Source organism: Balaenoptera musculus, chromosome 10 (assembly GCF_009873245.2).
Source record: "Balaenoptera musculus isolate JJ_BM4_2016_0621 chromosome 10, mBalMus1.pri.v3, whole genome shotgun sequence".
Classification (NCBI taxonomy): Eukaryota; Metazoa; Chordata; class Mammalia; order Artiodactyla; family Balaenopteridae; genus Balaenoptera; species Balaenoptera musculus.
Genome location: NC_045794.1, coordinates 21,814,318 through 21,832,148, shown reverse-complemented (window position 1 = coordinate 21,832,148; position 17,831 = coordinate 21,814,318). Strand labels below are relative to the sequence as shown.

Below are 17,831 nucleotides of genomic sequence, written 5' to 3'. Positions count from 1 at the left end.
TCAAAAGTAGCAGATGAAGAGTGATACTGCTCTAAGCATATGTGTATGTTCGTCTTTAAGGAAACCTGAATCTTGGGTGCAGCTGAAAAGTTGAAGCTTTGAAAGCAAACAGACTAGAGTTTTAAGTTCGGGTAAATTACTTGCTGGATAAGTAGCCTAACTTCACTTCTAAAGTGGGGAGAGTGGCAGTACCTCATAGGTTCTGAGAGTCAGAATCAGGGCTAATAAGCACCTGCCATACTGCCTGGACCGTAGCAGGTTTTCAATACATGGCAGCCATCATTAATTGAAAACACTGTTATTCACATGACAAAAGGGCTGACCAGAGACCTGCTTTAAATAGTGACATGACACGACAACAATCTGACTAAAGGAATCCTTAATCAACTTGCAGCAACTCCCAGCTACGTAAAGCTGGACAGAGTGGAAAGAAAGAATAAGGGCTCTCTGGAGTCAGAAGGCCTGTTTTCAGATCTGGCTCTGCCATATATTTACGTGATTTGCACAAATTATTAAATTTCCTTCAGCTCTGATTTCTTCATCTATAGAGTGAGACTTGTATTTTCTTACCTGACAATGTTGTAAGAGTTAAGTGAGATATAAAATTTAAAAATGTTTTATAACATTGAAAAGTGCTATACAAGTATTAGTTGTTGCTATTAACAAAATACCTGGGCAAACAAGGGGAATGCAAAGCCTTATTAAGCACACTGGATTTGGCTTCTTGGAATAAAAAAATGTTTCTTAAGATTTTCAAGTTAAAAATTACTGTAATTATACCAAGAAAAACCACCCAACAAATCTTCAAGGTTAAACTCGTTCCAGGTGTACACACTGCTTCAAAGATCACAGCACTTTGTGTTCCTGGCTCTGCTGTCTATCAACTACTTTTAGGGTCTCACTCCTGCTACCTGGACCCTGTGTCCTCATCAGTAAATATGAAGGGTTGGACTAGACCAGTAGAGCCCTCTCTAATCCTACCAGGCCATGAAGCATCTTTAAAAAGAAAACGGAATCATTACATTATATGAGTGAAATTAAAAATTTTAAGGACTCTAATTTAGTCATAATTAAATATAAAGCTGATTTTTCCAATGCTTAATGGTACTGCTACTCTATGAGAATGTCTTGGTAGATTATTTAGGATTGCTTTTACTGCTAGCGTTTCCTTTTTGTTAAATAATGCATATTTAGTGCAATTAGGCAAAAAAAAGAAAAAAAAAAGAATCCAGCAATATAAAAAAGCTTTTTTAAAAAGTAAATGAATTAATACTTTGATTTTATTACAGAAATTGGGTTTTAGATAGCTTATGTACGAGTTAAATTCCACAGTCATTGGAATTTGAATGCCTATACTTGGCAAGGCCCTACAGAACCTGAATACTTCATTTAGACAGATTCCAATTCCTCCTGCAAAACTTCTTTTATTGCAGTTTATTAAGTGGATACATTTAGTTCTACCTTGCATACTATCTTGATGTAGCCCTAAGACTAATAAAAAGGAACATCCATCTATCTATCTATCTATCTATCTATCTATCTATCTATCTATCTATCTATCTATCTATATATCTATCTATGGCATTTGTAGTTTAAACTGTTTTGGCTACCGAGGCCTGTATGCCACAATTTGTAATGATAAATAAAATATTGACTATACTTCTGAAGAGCTGAAGCAATTGAGTGCAATCCCAAGAATCATTAACTTCATATAATGAGGAAAATCACAAAGAGATTTTAGTGCATCAGTGGACTCTCACTGGACGACTGATATAAATGTACAATAGATAGCTAGTAGGAAGCAGCCACATAGCACAGGGAGATCAGCTCGGTGCTTTGTGACCACCTAGAGGGGTGGGATAGGGAGGGTGGGAGGGAGACGCAAGAGGGAGGAGATATGGGGGTATATGTATATGTATAAGTGATTCACTTTGTTATAAAGCAGAAACTAGCACACCATTGTAAAGCAATTATACTCCAATAAAGACGTTAAAAAAAATTTAAAAAAAAAGGAGATAACAGACTACTTTCACCTAACTTAAAGTGGAATATTTGACTGTGAAGTAATATGAAGTTTTAGAAATATACACCAAAACTCGAATACTCAAATATGAGTCACCCAGAAACATTATGCTCTTATTTCAACCATTTAAAAAACTGTAACCATGTTTTCACAATTTTAGGAAATTTCTCCTTAGAGCCAAAAAAATAAAATCATCATTTAAAAGTGTCACTTCTTGTTATGTATTCAACAAATATATAACGAACAAACATTTGTCAGAAATAGTGTCAGGCCCTGGGAATATATTCTATTAGACACCCTGATCATGAATGCTCTTCAGAAATTTTAGTTTTAACTGACATTTGATCTTTTCTTCAGTATGAAATCCTCCTTACCCCAAAGATGAACACTCTATGTTCTTCAAAAGGACATGACAGAGAGCTGGCATTAACCTCTCACGAATTTAATGCTAACATATCCTCCTGTTTCTGGACATACTGTAAATAATGCCAGTTAACACCTGACTTATTCTTTATCTATGGTGAATAACCTATACCTTCCCCACTCAGTTTTTCTGATAATAGATACTTTTCTCCTTGAGCTACAAACATTTTGCAATCTTATGCAGAATGTAGTGAACAAAACTAATTCATTCCATAATGACTTAGAATTCTTACCGTAAACATTGCTCTCTGTAACAGAACTTACATTGTAACATTTTATAGTCTGTTAAATGCTTTTGATGCTTTTATATATATATATATATATATATATATATATTTTAAAGCAATTTCCCAATGATGTACAACTATTCTGAAAATTTGTCAATGAACTTTCTGTAAGTCCTGTGTGTAGCTATTAAGATAACTCTTACCATAGAGTATTTATCTTATGATGACAGTGGTACAAGAATATCTTTGAGTATAACCTGTCAGCTAGCTGTGCATTCAACCCATAGTTAAATCATTCACAGTATACTTAGGATTTTATTATAAATTTACTATGACTAAAAATAATGAAAACATTTATTGATTTCATAATGATTAACATTTAATATGCCCACTCTTTGCTAGGCTTTGTGCTGGTTACTTTACATAAATAATATTAACCAAAATAATAGCTAACACATCATTATAAACCACTAAGGTTTGGGGGATTATTAATGCAGCATAATCTTACCCATCCTCACTGATGCATGTTGTGAATTACATGTGTTCGCATTCATTAAAATAATCTTTTATGGATGTGGAAAATATAGAAGATACTTAGAATTATGGATGATACTTAGAATTATGGATGATATAGTACACTACTGCTATAAATATCAAAATTGTAAAAGATGACTTTGGCTATAAAAAAGCAGTATATTTTAGTACTAAGAATTTTTAGTTTTTGTTTCAATGTAATTCAGTCGGTAACTATATTTTCTAACAGTTGTCCATTGAGATTATAGGGGATATAAATAACATAGTATCATAGTAGTTAAGAGCAGGGTTCTTGAATCAGACTACTGGTTTGAATCCCAGGACCCTCCTTACCAGCTACGGGTGCTTGGGCATGTCATTTAACATCTCTGTGCCTCTGTTCCATCATCTCTGAAATAGGGATCATAACAGGGCCTTCCTCATAAGACTGCTGTGAGACTGTTAATGATGTGGAAAATTTAATTCCCAATTCAGTAATGAAAAGGGGGACTTTAAAACTATGAAGCATTAGACTGGAATCTTTTTTTTTTAAAACTCATCTGTAGATACATAAAAAGCATTGCTTATAGTGTTTACTTCTAGGAAGCAAGGTCATGAGTGATTCTTTTACCTTCTTTGTGTTTTGCTAAATTTCAAAATAGTCTACAATGGATAGTACTACTTGTAAACAGATACCAAATTAACCAATTTATAAATTTCTAAAATTGATAATTTATATATGAAATTAAGAGTTAAATGTGACAATATAAAATATATTATTTTCTTTATCTTCTAAAGGATCATATAATCTTAGAGACGAATGGGACATCACCAAGTTCAGCCTGTAATTCACAGAAACTTAAAAAAATTCATTCATTTATTCACAAGTAGGTATTGAGTATCTACTACATGCTAGACATGGTTTTAAGCTATGAGAATAAGCAATAACAAAAGAGTGGCAGGCAATACACAACACACTAAGGAAAGAATGTATGTCTACTGTCCATTAACCAACAGCTTTAAGGTCAGATATGCTAAACATTCAGAATTTTTTGGATTATAGGAAGGTAGCATAGTGCTATCCTGCAGGTCTGTAGTCAAACACATTGAAAATTCTAAAGTAAAATATATCAATTTCATACCAAATGGAATAAATATAGATTAAAAGCAGCCTCAGCCTCACAACAAATCAGATCAGTTTTTTACTACCAAATGAGTTCAAGCCATGCCAGGTATGGCTAACAAATTAAGTATGATAAACTTCAAGCTTTCAAAATTTTTTAGGTTTCCAAAATGTGGATAATGGATTGTGGCCTGTATGTAATACGTCGCAGGGGCGGTGGGGGGGGAGCACGAGAGAGAAAAACAGAGTATGGCAGGTGGGGAGTATGTGTGCGTGTGTGCATGCGCAGGTGGTCAGGGAGCAGTGAGCCAAGGGAGTGAATCTGGAAGAGCGCTGGGCGCACAGTATTCTCAGCAGACAGAAGAACAGGTGCAAAGACTAAGGCGGAACTGTCTCCGACACGTTTAAGAGGAAGCAATCAAAAGTGAGTGGGAGGAGATGAGGTTGGAGGTATAGCAGGGATTCATTTAGGGCCCTGAAGACCATCGCATGGACTTTAACATTTTCTGAGTGAGTCCGGAAACCACTAAGGGGTTTTGAGCACAAGAGTGATGATGATGCACAGTTTCAAAGTATTACTTCAAAATACATCTGTCGAGACTAGGCTGCAGGAGACCAGGATGATACAGGGAAAGGAGGTGGAAGGCCACTGCAAAAATCTAAGTGAGAAACGATGGTGGCTTACATCAAGGTCGTAACAGAGGCTGTGGAGAGAAGCAACAAGATTCTGGATATATACTGAAGACAGCACAGGGAGGATTTACTGATGGATTAGTTGTAAGGTATTAGAGCAAGAAAAGGACCAAAGATCACGCAAAAGTTTTAGATCTAATCAATTTAAAGCAATAGTTCCCACTTGTTGAGATGAGGGGGAGGAAATCTGAGGATGGGCAACAGCTGGGACACGAAGCTTGGGTTTGGACGTTTTAAGTCTGAGATACCAGTTAGTCATCTTCTAGAACTGCGCTGTTCACTACAATAGCTATTAGCCACGAGCCACATTTAAACTTTAATTAAAAATTCATTTCCTCAGTTACACTAGCCACACTTCAAGTAGGTAATAGCTACGTGTGGCTAGTGGCTACTGTACTGGATGGCACAGATACAGAACATTACCGTCCTTGCAGAAAGTTCTATGGGGAAGCACTGTTCTAGAAACTATGTTTTGTAGAGTACCTACTACTTTAGGCAAAGCAATGGAATAAGAAAGATAAATAAGCAGGACCCCTACTTTGAAGAGACTTCCAGAGAAGAGAAAGAAATATTAACAAATAATAAAACCAGAGATCAGCATAAAATGTGTTTGTTTGAAAACTGATTTTGTTGGGGCAAACTCTATGAAACATGGCTTTTTAGAACAATCCATGCCATCTTGGGCCCCAGCCCCAATCAATTTGTTTGTATTAAATGCTAGCTCTGGTCCCGGTTGAAAAAGATATGGGACGAGATCATCAGAAGTGGGAATAGAGAAAAATTCTGAATCTTCAGTACTTTAAATGGCACCAGGCAACAAAGCAGTGTGAATCAGAAAACCTTTCCCTCAGTCTCCTTGATTTCTTCCTCCTCTTTTTTTCCTCTCTAATCTTTTGTTAGCTGTACTTTAAGTTCTAAGCTACTTGAGGGCAGAAGTACATTCTTTTCATATTTTTCGTTTGTGATTTTGTAAAAGCAAATGCATTTTCTCAACTTAACTTGAGACAGATGAATTGTTTAAGGCTTTCTGTTTCACATACAGATTTGAGAAGTAGTTTGAACTCTATTTTGAAATAATGGCATTTCTGGGATAGTTTATGGGAAAAACAAGGTTGAATATTTAAAATTGGGAATGTTTCAGAAAGCCCAGGGTGTACAGTATCCAACCAGTGCGTTCCTGCTGGGCAGTTTAACCACTTCATGCCAACTGAGTGTCAATCATCGTTTCACTTTTAGTTACTGTTTCTTATAATTTGGGAATACGTTCTATTTCTACCACCTAAATATAACCTGTCAAGGTAAGTCAAAGATCAGAGGAGAAAGGATTTCCTTCTATACTAGTAGCTAACATTCAAAATCTTTTATCAAATTATGTTCTGTCTTTAGCTCTTTTCTAACTTGATTTGAGTGATTAGTAGCATTGAGTCAGAAAATGTTAGCTGTCATATATATTTGCAGACTGCCAATATGTATACATGTCTTTATATCATGATGGTTTCCTGAAAGCAATTTTAGCTACCCAGAAAAACTCAATAATCCCTAATCATATATATAGTGCCTCCCCCATGGGCAAATATGTGGACTTTAACTTAAGAAGCTATTCTATATGTTGCATCACTCTAAATTTTTTAGAAACATCTGCAGTTTCGCTCAGTCAGTCCATATGCTGCTATTAGTGTAACTAAACCTTTTACTGTGTGAAGCCACAGAGATTCTGCAGGTGTTTGTTACAGCAGCAATTTTCCCTAATTAATAAACCCTCTATCATTTCTTACAGTATAAATAAGGTCAAAATACTAGAACATTTTCATTTAGTGTTTAGACTCGGAATACCAATAACTTCCATGACAATGGAGATAAATATTTAAGTGTCTATTAGAAGCATACTGAATCTGAGGCTGAGAAAATTTTATGGCACAACAGAAGCAAGGATCAACAGTGCTCGCTGCTTGCCAGTTGAATCATCTCTCAGGTGAATTCTGAATTCAATGAAGTATTTATGATTCAGCAAGAGAGTTGTTTAGCCAGGTTTGGAGAAATATCGTAAAGCATCTGTACTCAAGTTGTCAACTTTTCAAAGCAGTTCTGGACTGAGTTATTGAGAAAGCAAATATGGGGGGGGGGCAGGTTCAGTTAAAGCTTCTTTTTATCAATAGCTTGGCCACAAAGAAGTACACTCTTTAGTCCAAACGGATAAACACACACCTGGTACATCTGGACAGTTTCTCCTTGAAATTCTGTGTAGAGAACATGGTTACCATATGGACAGATGCAGCTTACTGCACTCTTCAACTACCTTGACTTTTCTAAAAACTACTCGTTTTTTTAACCACTGTCCATGGCTTGATTCTCAAATATAACAAAGAATCTTAGATTTGACACTTGCTAATTTTAGTTTTCACTAAGCAGAAAAAACCCAACAATGCTTAATATTTTAATTCAAATAAATTATGTGAGGCTTTCAAAAGGGGCAATGACTAAATAAGTTGGTTGCAAAGAATATGAAATAAAATTAAATGCCTTAATTTTCTCCTCTTTAATAATTAAACTTAAGTCCACAAATATAATACTAGTGCCAAACGCAAGAAAATTTCATGGGATGTGAAAGCCTAGGATTCTCAGCATTGTTTTAATATATGAGTGTGCTATATAGTATTTCAGGAAAAATCAAAAGATGTTAGTATTAAAAGAAAGCCTCTGTCTTTGTATAGGGCTATTGCCAACTTCAAACAGTGCACTTGCCACAATGCAGGGGCACAAGCACCTCTACAAAATGCTAAGGTGCCATCGTGACAGTGACTTGTCTCCATCCTGAGCTAACCTGACACGCTTCCAATATAAACTAGCACTATATAAAAACAAACTTTTGATAAGGAGCTCAAAGACAAAGAGGCACTGAGCACCTAGCATGGTGAACACACAGTTTCCTCCTCAATACAGCTGACCCTTGAACAATGCAGGCGTTAGGGGCGCCAACTCTCCACACAGTTGAAAATCTGCATATAACTTATAGTCAGCCGGCCCTCTCTATCTGCAGTTCCTCGTGGATTCAACTAACCTTGAATCGTGCAGTACTGTAGGATTTACTATTGGGAAAAAAGCCCCATATAAGTGGACCCTCGCAGTTAAAACTTGTGTTGTTCAAGGGTCAACTCCACATGTTTGCTAAGTGATGGATTTAAGATGCAAATACAAACTTTAGCCCAAATTACTGGCTTTACTGATGTAGGTGTTTATGCTCTCATCATGTTCCAAACGGAATTATGGCAACTAAAAAACATGCATCAAATATCATAAAGATAAACTGAGAGTAAATAAGAAAAGTTGCAATGGGATATGTGAATAAGATGGAGCCAGTAAGCATGGATTTGACTACTTCATCTTCACTGTGTAAGATTTAAAAAGTACACATTATCTTTCTAATGAAGAACCATGTCATTTAATTTGTTGCAAATTTCTTTTCTGAAAGTATTCAGAATAAAAAATCGGATTTTGCCTAATGAAGAGTCTGGGAACTTGAAATCTATGTTTTGGCTCAAGAAAACATTTTTAGTTCCATAAATCATTGTTTAGGATAAACAACAGGTGAGGAGAAGACAGTGCAGACTCTAGACTCAAGATCAGTAAAATCTCGGTGAGGCAGAGAACAAGTATCTTCACAGACTGACCTAAGCTGGAGGCAGGGGACAGTAATAAGTAAAAGTGTGCCTGAGAGATGTATTATGGAACCAAATGAACAAAAACCACAGAACATCTATATTTAAAACAAACAAAAACAACAGGAAGCATAAGCATAAACCACTTTATCTCAGACACCCCGAGAGTTCACTTACCTATCGCTTGAGCTAAGGCTATGACAACTTCCTGGCAAGTTGTGACTTCGGTGACCCCACAAACAATCCTCTGAACTCCGTCCACCCATACTTTAAGTTCCATGGTGCCCCAGCCAGTCACCCAAGGGCCCTGAGACTGGTCATCAAGGCGTCAGGTCATGTCTCTGGCCACGAAAACACGGAAAAGGCAGAGTCTGTGTAGTCAGCTAAAAAGAGGAAAAAACATTTTTAATAAAACAAATCTTACCATTTCTTCTAGTACGTAAATGTTACCAAAACAAATTTTAATATATCATAGTCCTACTACCATTAATGACCATGGGCTTACTTATTCACAGAACTGAACTTAGCAGTGTGAATACAACAATGGCCACCTCTCATGACACCGCATGGTACTGCTATTTCCACAATTAGAATATTAATCATAAAGTCACTCTCCGTTGACCAAAGAAATCTTATTTACTTGACCAAGCCCTATTGCTCAACATACAAACTATTTTTTTACAACAATTACTTCATTAGGATAATTTCTGAGGTTAAAAAAAAGAAAAAAATAGTTTTTTGGTCATTTTAGGAATCACAAATAATTGAACCAGTTTCCGCAGCCTTGCCAGCATCTGTTTGTTCTGTGTCCCTTGTCTCGCTCTCTTGGCCAAGGGACCGAGAGTGTTGTCTTCACCACTGAAACTCCAACACCAAATTCAGCATAAGGCACAGGTATGCAAAAAATATTAGCTGAAGGAAATTAATTCTTTCGTTGGCTGACAACTTCCCCATTTATGAACTGCTTGTCCTCTACCCATTTATTTAACTGGAGTTTGATAACTGTCCTCAACTTTTTTTTTTTTAAACATCTTTATTGGAGTATAACTGCTTTACAATGTTGTGTTAGTTTCTGCTTTATAACAAAGTGAATCAGTTATACATATACCTATGTCCCCATATCTCTTCCCTATTGCGTCTCCCTCCCTCCCACCCTCCCTATCCCACCCCTCTAGGTGGCCACAAAGCACCGAGATGATCTCCCTGTGCTTTGCGGCTGCTTCCCACTAGCTATCTATTTTACATTTGGTAGTGTATATATGTCCATGCCACTCTCTCACTTTGTCCCAGCTTACCCTTCCCTCTCCCCGTATCCTCAAGTCCATTCTCTAGTAGGTCTGTGTCTTTATTCATTTCCTGCCCCTAGGTTCTTCACGACCATTGTTTTTTTTTTTAGATTCCATATATATGTGTTAGCATACCGTATTTGTTTTTCTCTTTCTGACTTATTTCACTCTGTATGACAGACTCTAGGCCCATCCACGTCACCACAAATAACTCAATTTTGTTTCTTTTTATGGCTGAGGAATATTCCATTGTATATATGTGCCATATCTTCTTTATCCATTCATCTGTCGATGGACACTTAGGTTGCTTCCATGTCCTGGCTATTGTAAATAGAGCTGCAATGAACATTTTGGTACATGACTCTTTTTGAATTATGGTTTTCTCAGGGTATATGCCCCGTAGTGGGATTGCTGGGTCATATGGTAGTTCTCATTTTAGTTTTTTAAGGAACCTCCATACTGTTCTCCATAGTGGCTGTATCAATTTACATTCCCACCAACAATGCAGGAGGGTTCCCTTTCCTCCACACCCTCTCCAGCATTTATTGTTTATAGATTTTTTGATGATGGCCATTCGGACCCGTGTGAGATGATATCTCATTGTAGTTTTGATTTGCATTCCTCTAATGATTAATGATGTTGAGCATTCTTTCATGTGTCTGTTGGCAATCTGTATATCTTCTTTGGAGAAATGTCTATTTAGGTCTCCTGCCCATTTTTGGATTGGGTTGTTTGTTCTTTTGATATTGAGCTCCATGAGCTGCTTGTAAATTTTGGAGATTAATCCTTTGTCAGTTGCTTCATTGGCAAATATTTTCTCCCGTTCTGAGGGTTGTCTTTTCGTCTTGTTTATGGTTTCCTTTGCTGTGCAAAAGCTTTTAAGTTTCATTAAGTTCCATTTGTTTATTTTTGTTTTTATTTCCATTTCTCTAGGAGGTGGGTCAAAAAGGATCTTGCTGTGATTTATGTCATAGAGTGTTCTGCCTATGTTTTCCTCTAAGAGTTTGATAGTGTCTGGCCTTACATTTAGGTCTTTAATCCATTTTGAGTTTATTTTTGTGTATGGTGTTAGGGAGTGTTCTAATTTCATTCTTTTACATGTAGCTGTCCAGTTTTCCCAGCACCATTTACTGAAGAGGCTGCCGTTTCTCCATTGTATATTCTTGCCTCCTTTATCAAAAATAAGGTGACCATATGTGCGTGGGTTTATCTCTGGGCTTTCTATCCTGTTCCATTGATCTATATTTCTGTTTTTGTGCCAGTACCATACTGTCTTGATTACTGTAGCTTTACTCTGTAGTAGTATAGTCTGAAGTCAGGGAGCTTGATTCCTCCAGCTCTATTTTTCTTTCTCAATATTGCTTTGGCTATTCGGGGTCTTTTGTGTTTCCATACAAATTGTGAAATTTTTTGTTCTAGTTCTGTGAAAAATGCCAGTGGTAGTTTGATAGGGATTGCACTGAATCTGTAGATTGCTTTGGGTAGTACAGTCATTTTCACAGTGTTGATTCTTCCAATCCAAGAACATGGTATATCTCTCCATCTGTTTGTATCATCTTTAATTTCTTTCATTAGTGTCTTATAAATTTCTGCATACAGGTCTTTTGTCTCCTTAGGTAGGTTTATTCCTAGATATTTTATTCTTTTTGTTGCAATGGTAAACGGGAGTGTTTTCTTAATTTCACTTTCAGATTTTTCATCATTAGTGTATAGGAATGCAAGAGATTTCTATGCATTAATTTTGTATCCTGCTACTTTACCAAATTCATTGATTAGTTCTAGTAGTTTTCTGATTCTCTATGTATAGTATCATGTCATCTGCAAACAGTGACAGCTTTACTACTTCTTTTCCGATTTGGATTCCTTTTATTTCTTTTTCTTCTCTGACTGCTGTGGCTAAAACTTCTAAAACTATGTTGAATAATAGTGGTGAGAGTGGGCAACCTTGTCTTGTTCCTGATCTTAGTGGAAATGGTTTCAGTTTTTCACCATTGAGAACAATGTTGGCTGTGGGTTTGTCATATATGGCCTTTATTATGTCGAGGAAAGTTCCCTCTATGCCTACTTTCTGGAAGGTTTTTATCATAAATGGGTGTTGAATTTTGTCAAAAGCTTTCTCTGCATCTATTGAGATGATCATATGGTTTTTCTCCTTCAGTTTGTTAATATGGTGTATCACACCGATTGATTTGCATATACTGAAGAATCCTTGCATTCCTGGGATAAACCCCACTTGATCATGGTGTATGATCCTTTTAATGTGCTCTTGGATCCTGTTTCCTAGTATTTTGTTGAGGATTTTTGCGTCTATGTTCCTCAGTGATATTGGCCCTTAGTTTTCTTTCTTTGTGACATCTTTGTCTGGTTTTGGTATCAGGGTGATGGTGGCCTCATAGAATGAGTTTGGGAGTGTTCCTCCCTCTGCTATATTTTGGAAGAGTTTGAGAAGGATAGGTGTTAGCTCTTCTCTAAATGTGTGATATAATTCGCCTGTGAAGCCATCTGGTCCTGGGGTTTTGTTTGTTGGAAGATTTTTAATCACAGTTTCAATTTCAGTGCTTGTGATTGGTCTGGTCATATTTTCTATTTCTTCCTGGTTCAGCCTCGGAAGGTTGTGCATTTCTAAGAATTTGTCCATTTCTTCCAGGTTGTCCATTTTATTGGCATAGAGTTGCTTGTAGTAATCTCTCATGATCCTTTGTATTTCTGCAGTGTCAGTTGTTACTTCTCTTTTTCATTTCTAATTCTGTTGATTTGAGTCTTCTCCCTTTTTATCTTGATGAGTCTGACTAATGGTTTATCAATTTTGTTTATCTTCTCAAAGAACCAGCTTTTGGTTTTATTGATCTTTGCTACTGTTTCCTTCATTTCTTTTTCATTTATTTTTGATCTGATCTTTGATTTCTTTCCTTCTGCTAACTTTGGAGTTTTTTTGTTATTCTTTCTCTAATTGCTTTAGGTGTAAGGTTAGGTTGTTTATTTGAGATGTTTCTTGTCTCTTAACGTAGGATTGTATGCTATAAACTTCCCTCTTAGAACTGCTTTTGCTGCATCCCATAGGTTTTGGGTCGTCGTGTTTTCATTGCCATTTATTTATAGGTATTTTTTGATTTCCTCTTTGATTTCTTCAGTGACCTCTTGGTTATTAAGTAGTGTATTGTTTAGCCTCCATGTGTTTGTATTTTTTACAGATTTTTTCCTGTAATTGATACCTAGTCTCCCAGTGTTGTGGTTGGAAAAGATACTTGATATGATTTCAATTTTCTTAAATTTACCAAGGCTTGATTTGTGACCCAAGATATGATCTATCCTGGAGAATGTTCCATGAGCACTTGAGAAGAATGTGTATTCTGTTGTTTTTGGATGGAATGTCCTATAAATATCAATTAAGTCCATCTTATTTAATGTATCATTTAAAGTTTGTGTTTCGTTATTTATTTTCATTTTGGATGATCTGTCCATTGGTGAAAGTGGGGTGTTAAAGTCCCCTACTATGATTGTGTTACTGTCAATTTCCCCTTTTATGGCTGTTAGTAGTTGCCTTTTGTATTGAGGTGCTCCTATGTTGGGTGCATAAATATTTACAATTGTTATATCTTCCTCTTGGATTGATCCCTTGATCATTATGTAGTGTCCTTCTTTGTCTCTTGTAATAGTCTTTGTTTTAAAGTCTATTTTCTCTGATATGAGAATTGCTACTCCCGCTTTCCTTTGATTTACATTTGCATGGAATATCTTTTTCCGTCCCCTCACTTTCAGTCTGTATGTGTCCCTAGGTCTGAGGTGGGTCTCTTGTAGACAGCATATATACAGGTCTTGTTTTTGTATCTATTCAGCCAGTCTATGTCTCTTGGTTGGAGCATTTAATCCATTTACCTTTAAGGTAGTTATCGAGATGTATGTTCCTATTACCATCTTCTTAATTGTTTTGGGTTTGTTATTGTAGGTCTTTTCCTTCTCTTGTGTTCCTGCCTAGAGAAGTTCCTTTAGCATTTGTTGTAAAGCTGGTTTGGTGGTGCTGAATTCTCTTAGGTTTTGCCTATCTGTAAAGATTTTAATTTCTCCGTCAAATCTGAATGAGATCCTTGCTGGGTACAGTAATCTTGGTTGTAGGTTTTTCTCCTTCATCACTTTAAATATGTCCTGCCACTCCCTTCTGGCTTGCAGAGTTTCTGCTGAAAAATCAGCTGTTAACCTTATGGGGATTCCCTTGTGTGTTATTTCCCCCTTGCTGCTTTTAATATTTTTTCTTTGTATTGAATTTTTGATAGTTTGATTAATATGTGTCTTGGCGTGTTTCTCCTTGGATTTATCCTGTATGGGACTCTCTGCTTCCTGGACTGGATTAACTATTTCCTTTCCCATATTAGGGAAGTTTTCAACTATAATCTCTTCAAATATTTTCTCAGTCCCTTTCTTTTTCTCTTTTTCTTCTGGGACCCCTATAATTTGAATGTTGGTGCGTTTAATGTTGTGCCAGGGGTCTCTGAGAGTGTCCTCAATTCTTTTCATTCTTTTTTCTTTATTCTGCTCTGCAGTAGTTATTTCCACTATTTTATCTTCCAGGTCACTTATCCATTCTTCTGCCTCAGTTATTCTGCTATTGATTCCTTCTAGAGAATTTTTAATTTCATTTATTGTGTTGTTCATCACAGTTTGTTTGCTCTTTAGTTTTTCTAGGTGGTTGTTAAACGTTTCTTGTAGTTTCTCCATTCTGTTTGCAAGATTTTGGATCATCTTTACTATCATTATTCTGAATTCTTTTTCAGGTAGACTGCCTATTTCCTCCTCATTTGTTAGGTCTGGTGGGTTTTTGCCTTGCTCCTTCATCTGCTGTGTTTCTCTGTCTTCTCATTCATCTTACTTTACGGTGTTTGGGGTCTCGTTTTCGCAGCCTGCAGGTTCGTAGTTCCCATTGTTTCTGGTGTCTGTCCCCAGTGGGTAAGGTTGGTTCAGTGGGTTGTGTACGCTTCCTGGTGGAGGGGACTAGTGCCTGTGTTCTGGTGGATGAGGCTGGATCTTGTCTTTCTGGTGGGCAGGTCCACGTCTGGTGGTGTGTTTTGGGGTGTCTGTGGCCTTATTATGATTTTAGGCAGCCTCCCTGGTAATGGATGGGGTTGTGTTCCTGTCTTGCTTGTTGTTTGGCATAGGGTGTCCAGCACTGCAAATACGCATTCATTTTCTAACTGTCTTAAATTTAAGAGTCATTCTAATAATATAATTTTTTTTTTAACTTGCTGTGTTTCCCCAGTGTTTGATATTTTGTTTAGCTGCATTATAGGTGAAGCAGAAAATTCTGCATTCTCATATGGTCAAACAATATGCCTTGATTTTTTTCTATTGATTAGAATGTTATTATTAGCCTACTAAAAATCAATTACACACAATTCCTTTTTCTGTGGGTTTTTAAAATCTCAACACTTCCTGTGTTAATAAATCTTTAATCAATCTATGATTTGTTTGTCCATTGTCCTGTGATCTTCCTATTTCTTTGCTGTTTTTAAAAAATAATGTTAAAGTTTATGAGATGCAATAAACATTGATTTAATTAAAGAAAACATTTAATTTGTTTAACGGTTTACAATGGCACTGGCATTTCAGTATAAATTGATTATTTAAAAACTTATTTAAAAAACAATACAAACTTTTCCTATAAAATAGTATTTACTACAAATAGTAAGTTAGTCCTTTTACATTCTGTTAAAGGACCTAAGACAGTTCTAGGGTACCTGGTCACCTGGGTAGATGAATCAGAACACATGTGAGATGAACGAGAATAAACCTAATTACTTTTTCTAGGGAAGGTACAAAAATACTTTTTGTTGGGAGTTCCCTGATGGCCCAGTGGTAAAGAATCTACCTTGCAATGTAGTGGACACGGGTTCGATCCCTGGTTGGGGAACTAAGATCCCGCATGCTGTGGGGCAACTAAGCCCACGTGCCACAACTACTGAGCCTGTGCGCCTCAACTAGAGAGCCTGCATGCTGCAAACTACAGAGCCCATGCACCCTGGGACCCACACATCACAACTAGAGAGAAGCTCCCACGCCAAAACGAAAAATCCCACATGCCGCAACTAAGACCCGATGCAGCCAAAAATAAATAAAACAAACAAATAAATAATAAATAAGTCTTAAAAGAAACCTTTTTGTCATGCTGTAATTTCCCAGAGTGCCACTTCAGCTCTCTCTGCTTCCACTGCAGCGCCAAGGCGGCTTCACTAACCCCCTTTATGCCCAGAGGAAGGACCATCTGCCCCCAGCAAGCTGATTCCCAAACTGTGTTCCTCAATTAGGAAATACTGTAAGATGTTAAATTTCTGGGAAAAAGGGCTCCAAGGCCGAGGAAATGTAAGAAATCCAGTAAACAAAGTTTAAAAAGTTCCTTTGCTGCCAGACTTCTTCGAGCATTATATAGGCTGGTGTGCACTCCAAGTGTCAAATAAGAGGTTTATATGCTACTGTCCCTAATCCATTTAGAGAACATTTAAGGAAAGGAAACATTAAGAGTTCTGACTTAAAATAAGATTTGTTTCCTTCTCTGCTAGGCACTCTATTTACTAAAAATAGAATATGTATTATTCTTCCTTGGGATAAGTTAAGATGAAAAAACGGTCAAACATTAATATATTGTGTTAAATTAATATATTAAAACTAAATTGTTTTATTAAAAAGAAAAACAGCTGAATTTTTAAAGCTGAATTAAAATTTATTTAATACATAGTCCCTTATGTTTCATTAAAAGATTAAACTTGGACCTTTCAACTTAAAAGTTTTCACACAGCAAAGGAAACCACTGACAAAACAAAAAGACAACTTACTGAATGGGAGAAAATATTTGCAAATGATATGACATAAAGGATTAATATCCAACATATATAAATAGCTCATACAACTCAACATCAATAAAACAAACCACCCAATTAAAAAATGGGCAGAAGAACTGAATAGACATTCTTCCAAAGAGGAAATGCAGATGGCCAACAGGCCCATGAAAAGATGCTCGACATCACTAATCATCAGGGAAATGCAAATCAAAACCACAATGAGATATCACCTCACACCTGTCAGAATGTCTATCATCAAAGAGAACACAAGTAACAAATTGTTGGCGAGAACGTGGAGAAAAGGGAACCCTCCTACACTGTCGGTAGGAAAGTAAACTGGTGCAGCCACTGTGGAAAACAGTATGGAGGTTTTTCAAAAAAACTAAAAATAGAACTACCATATGACTCAGCAATTCCACTTCTGGGTATACATCCAAAAAAACCAAAAACACTAATTCGAAAAGATACATGCACCCCAATATTCATAGCAGCATTATTTACAATAGCCAAGATATGGAAGCAACCTAAGTGTCTATCAACAGATAAATGGATAAAGAAGATGTGGTATACATATCCAGTGGACTACTACTGAGATTTTAAAAATAACGAACTTCTGGCATTTGCAGCAACATGGATGGACTTGGAGGGTATTATGCTAAGTGAAATAAGTCAGAGAAAGACAAATACTATATGATATCACTTATATGTGGAATCTAAAAAATACAATAAACTAGTGAATATAACAAAAAAGAAGGAGACTCACAGATACAGAGAACAAACTAGTGGTTACCAGTTGGTGGGGGGCAATATAGGAATGGGGGAGTGGTCAGTACGAACTACGGAGTGTAAGATAGGCTCAAGGATGTGTTGTACAACACGGGGAATAGAGCCAATATTTTGTAATAACTGTGGATGGAAAGTAACCTTTAAAATTGTACAAAAATTTAAAAAATTAAAATAAAAAAGTAAACACCATTATTTTAAAAAAGATATTAAACTTGGGAAACCTAACACAGCAGATTATTAAAAGACAGCAGATCTCATTAAAAGTTCTCCCCAC

The 17,831-nt window shown here is 36.5% G+C and overlaps 1 protein-coding gene across 3 annotated transcripts in view; it reads right to left on the bottom strand.

Annotated features, from left to right (window-relative positions):
• The window catches only part of RASSF8 (Ras association domain family member 8), a 127,960-nt gene that overhangs the window by 6,177 nt on the left and 103,952 nt on the right, over positions 1-17,831 (bottom strand). For all 3 annotated transcript variants that reach the window (XM_036866013.1, XM_036866012.1, XM_036866014.1), the window contains exon 2: positions 8,836-9,041. In XM_036866013.1, the coding sequence (XP_036721908.1) occupies positions 8,836-8,938 (103 nt within the window). In that variant the 5' untranslated portion in view covers positions 8,939-9,041. The remainder of the gene's footprint in view (positions 1-8,835; positions 9,042-17,831) is intronic.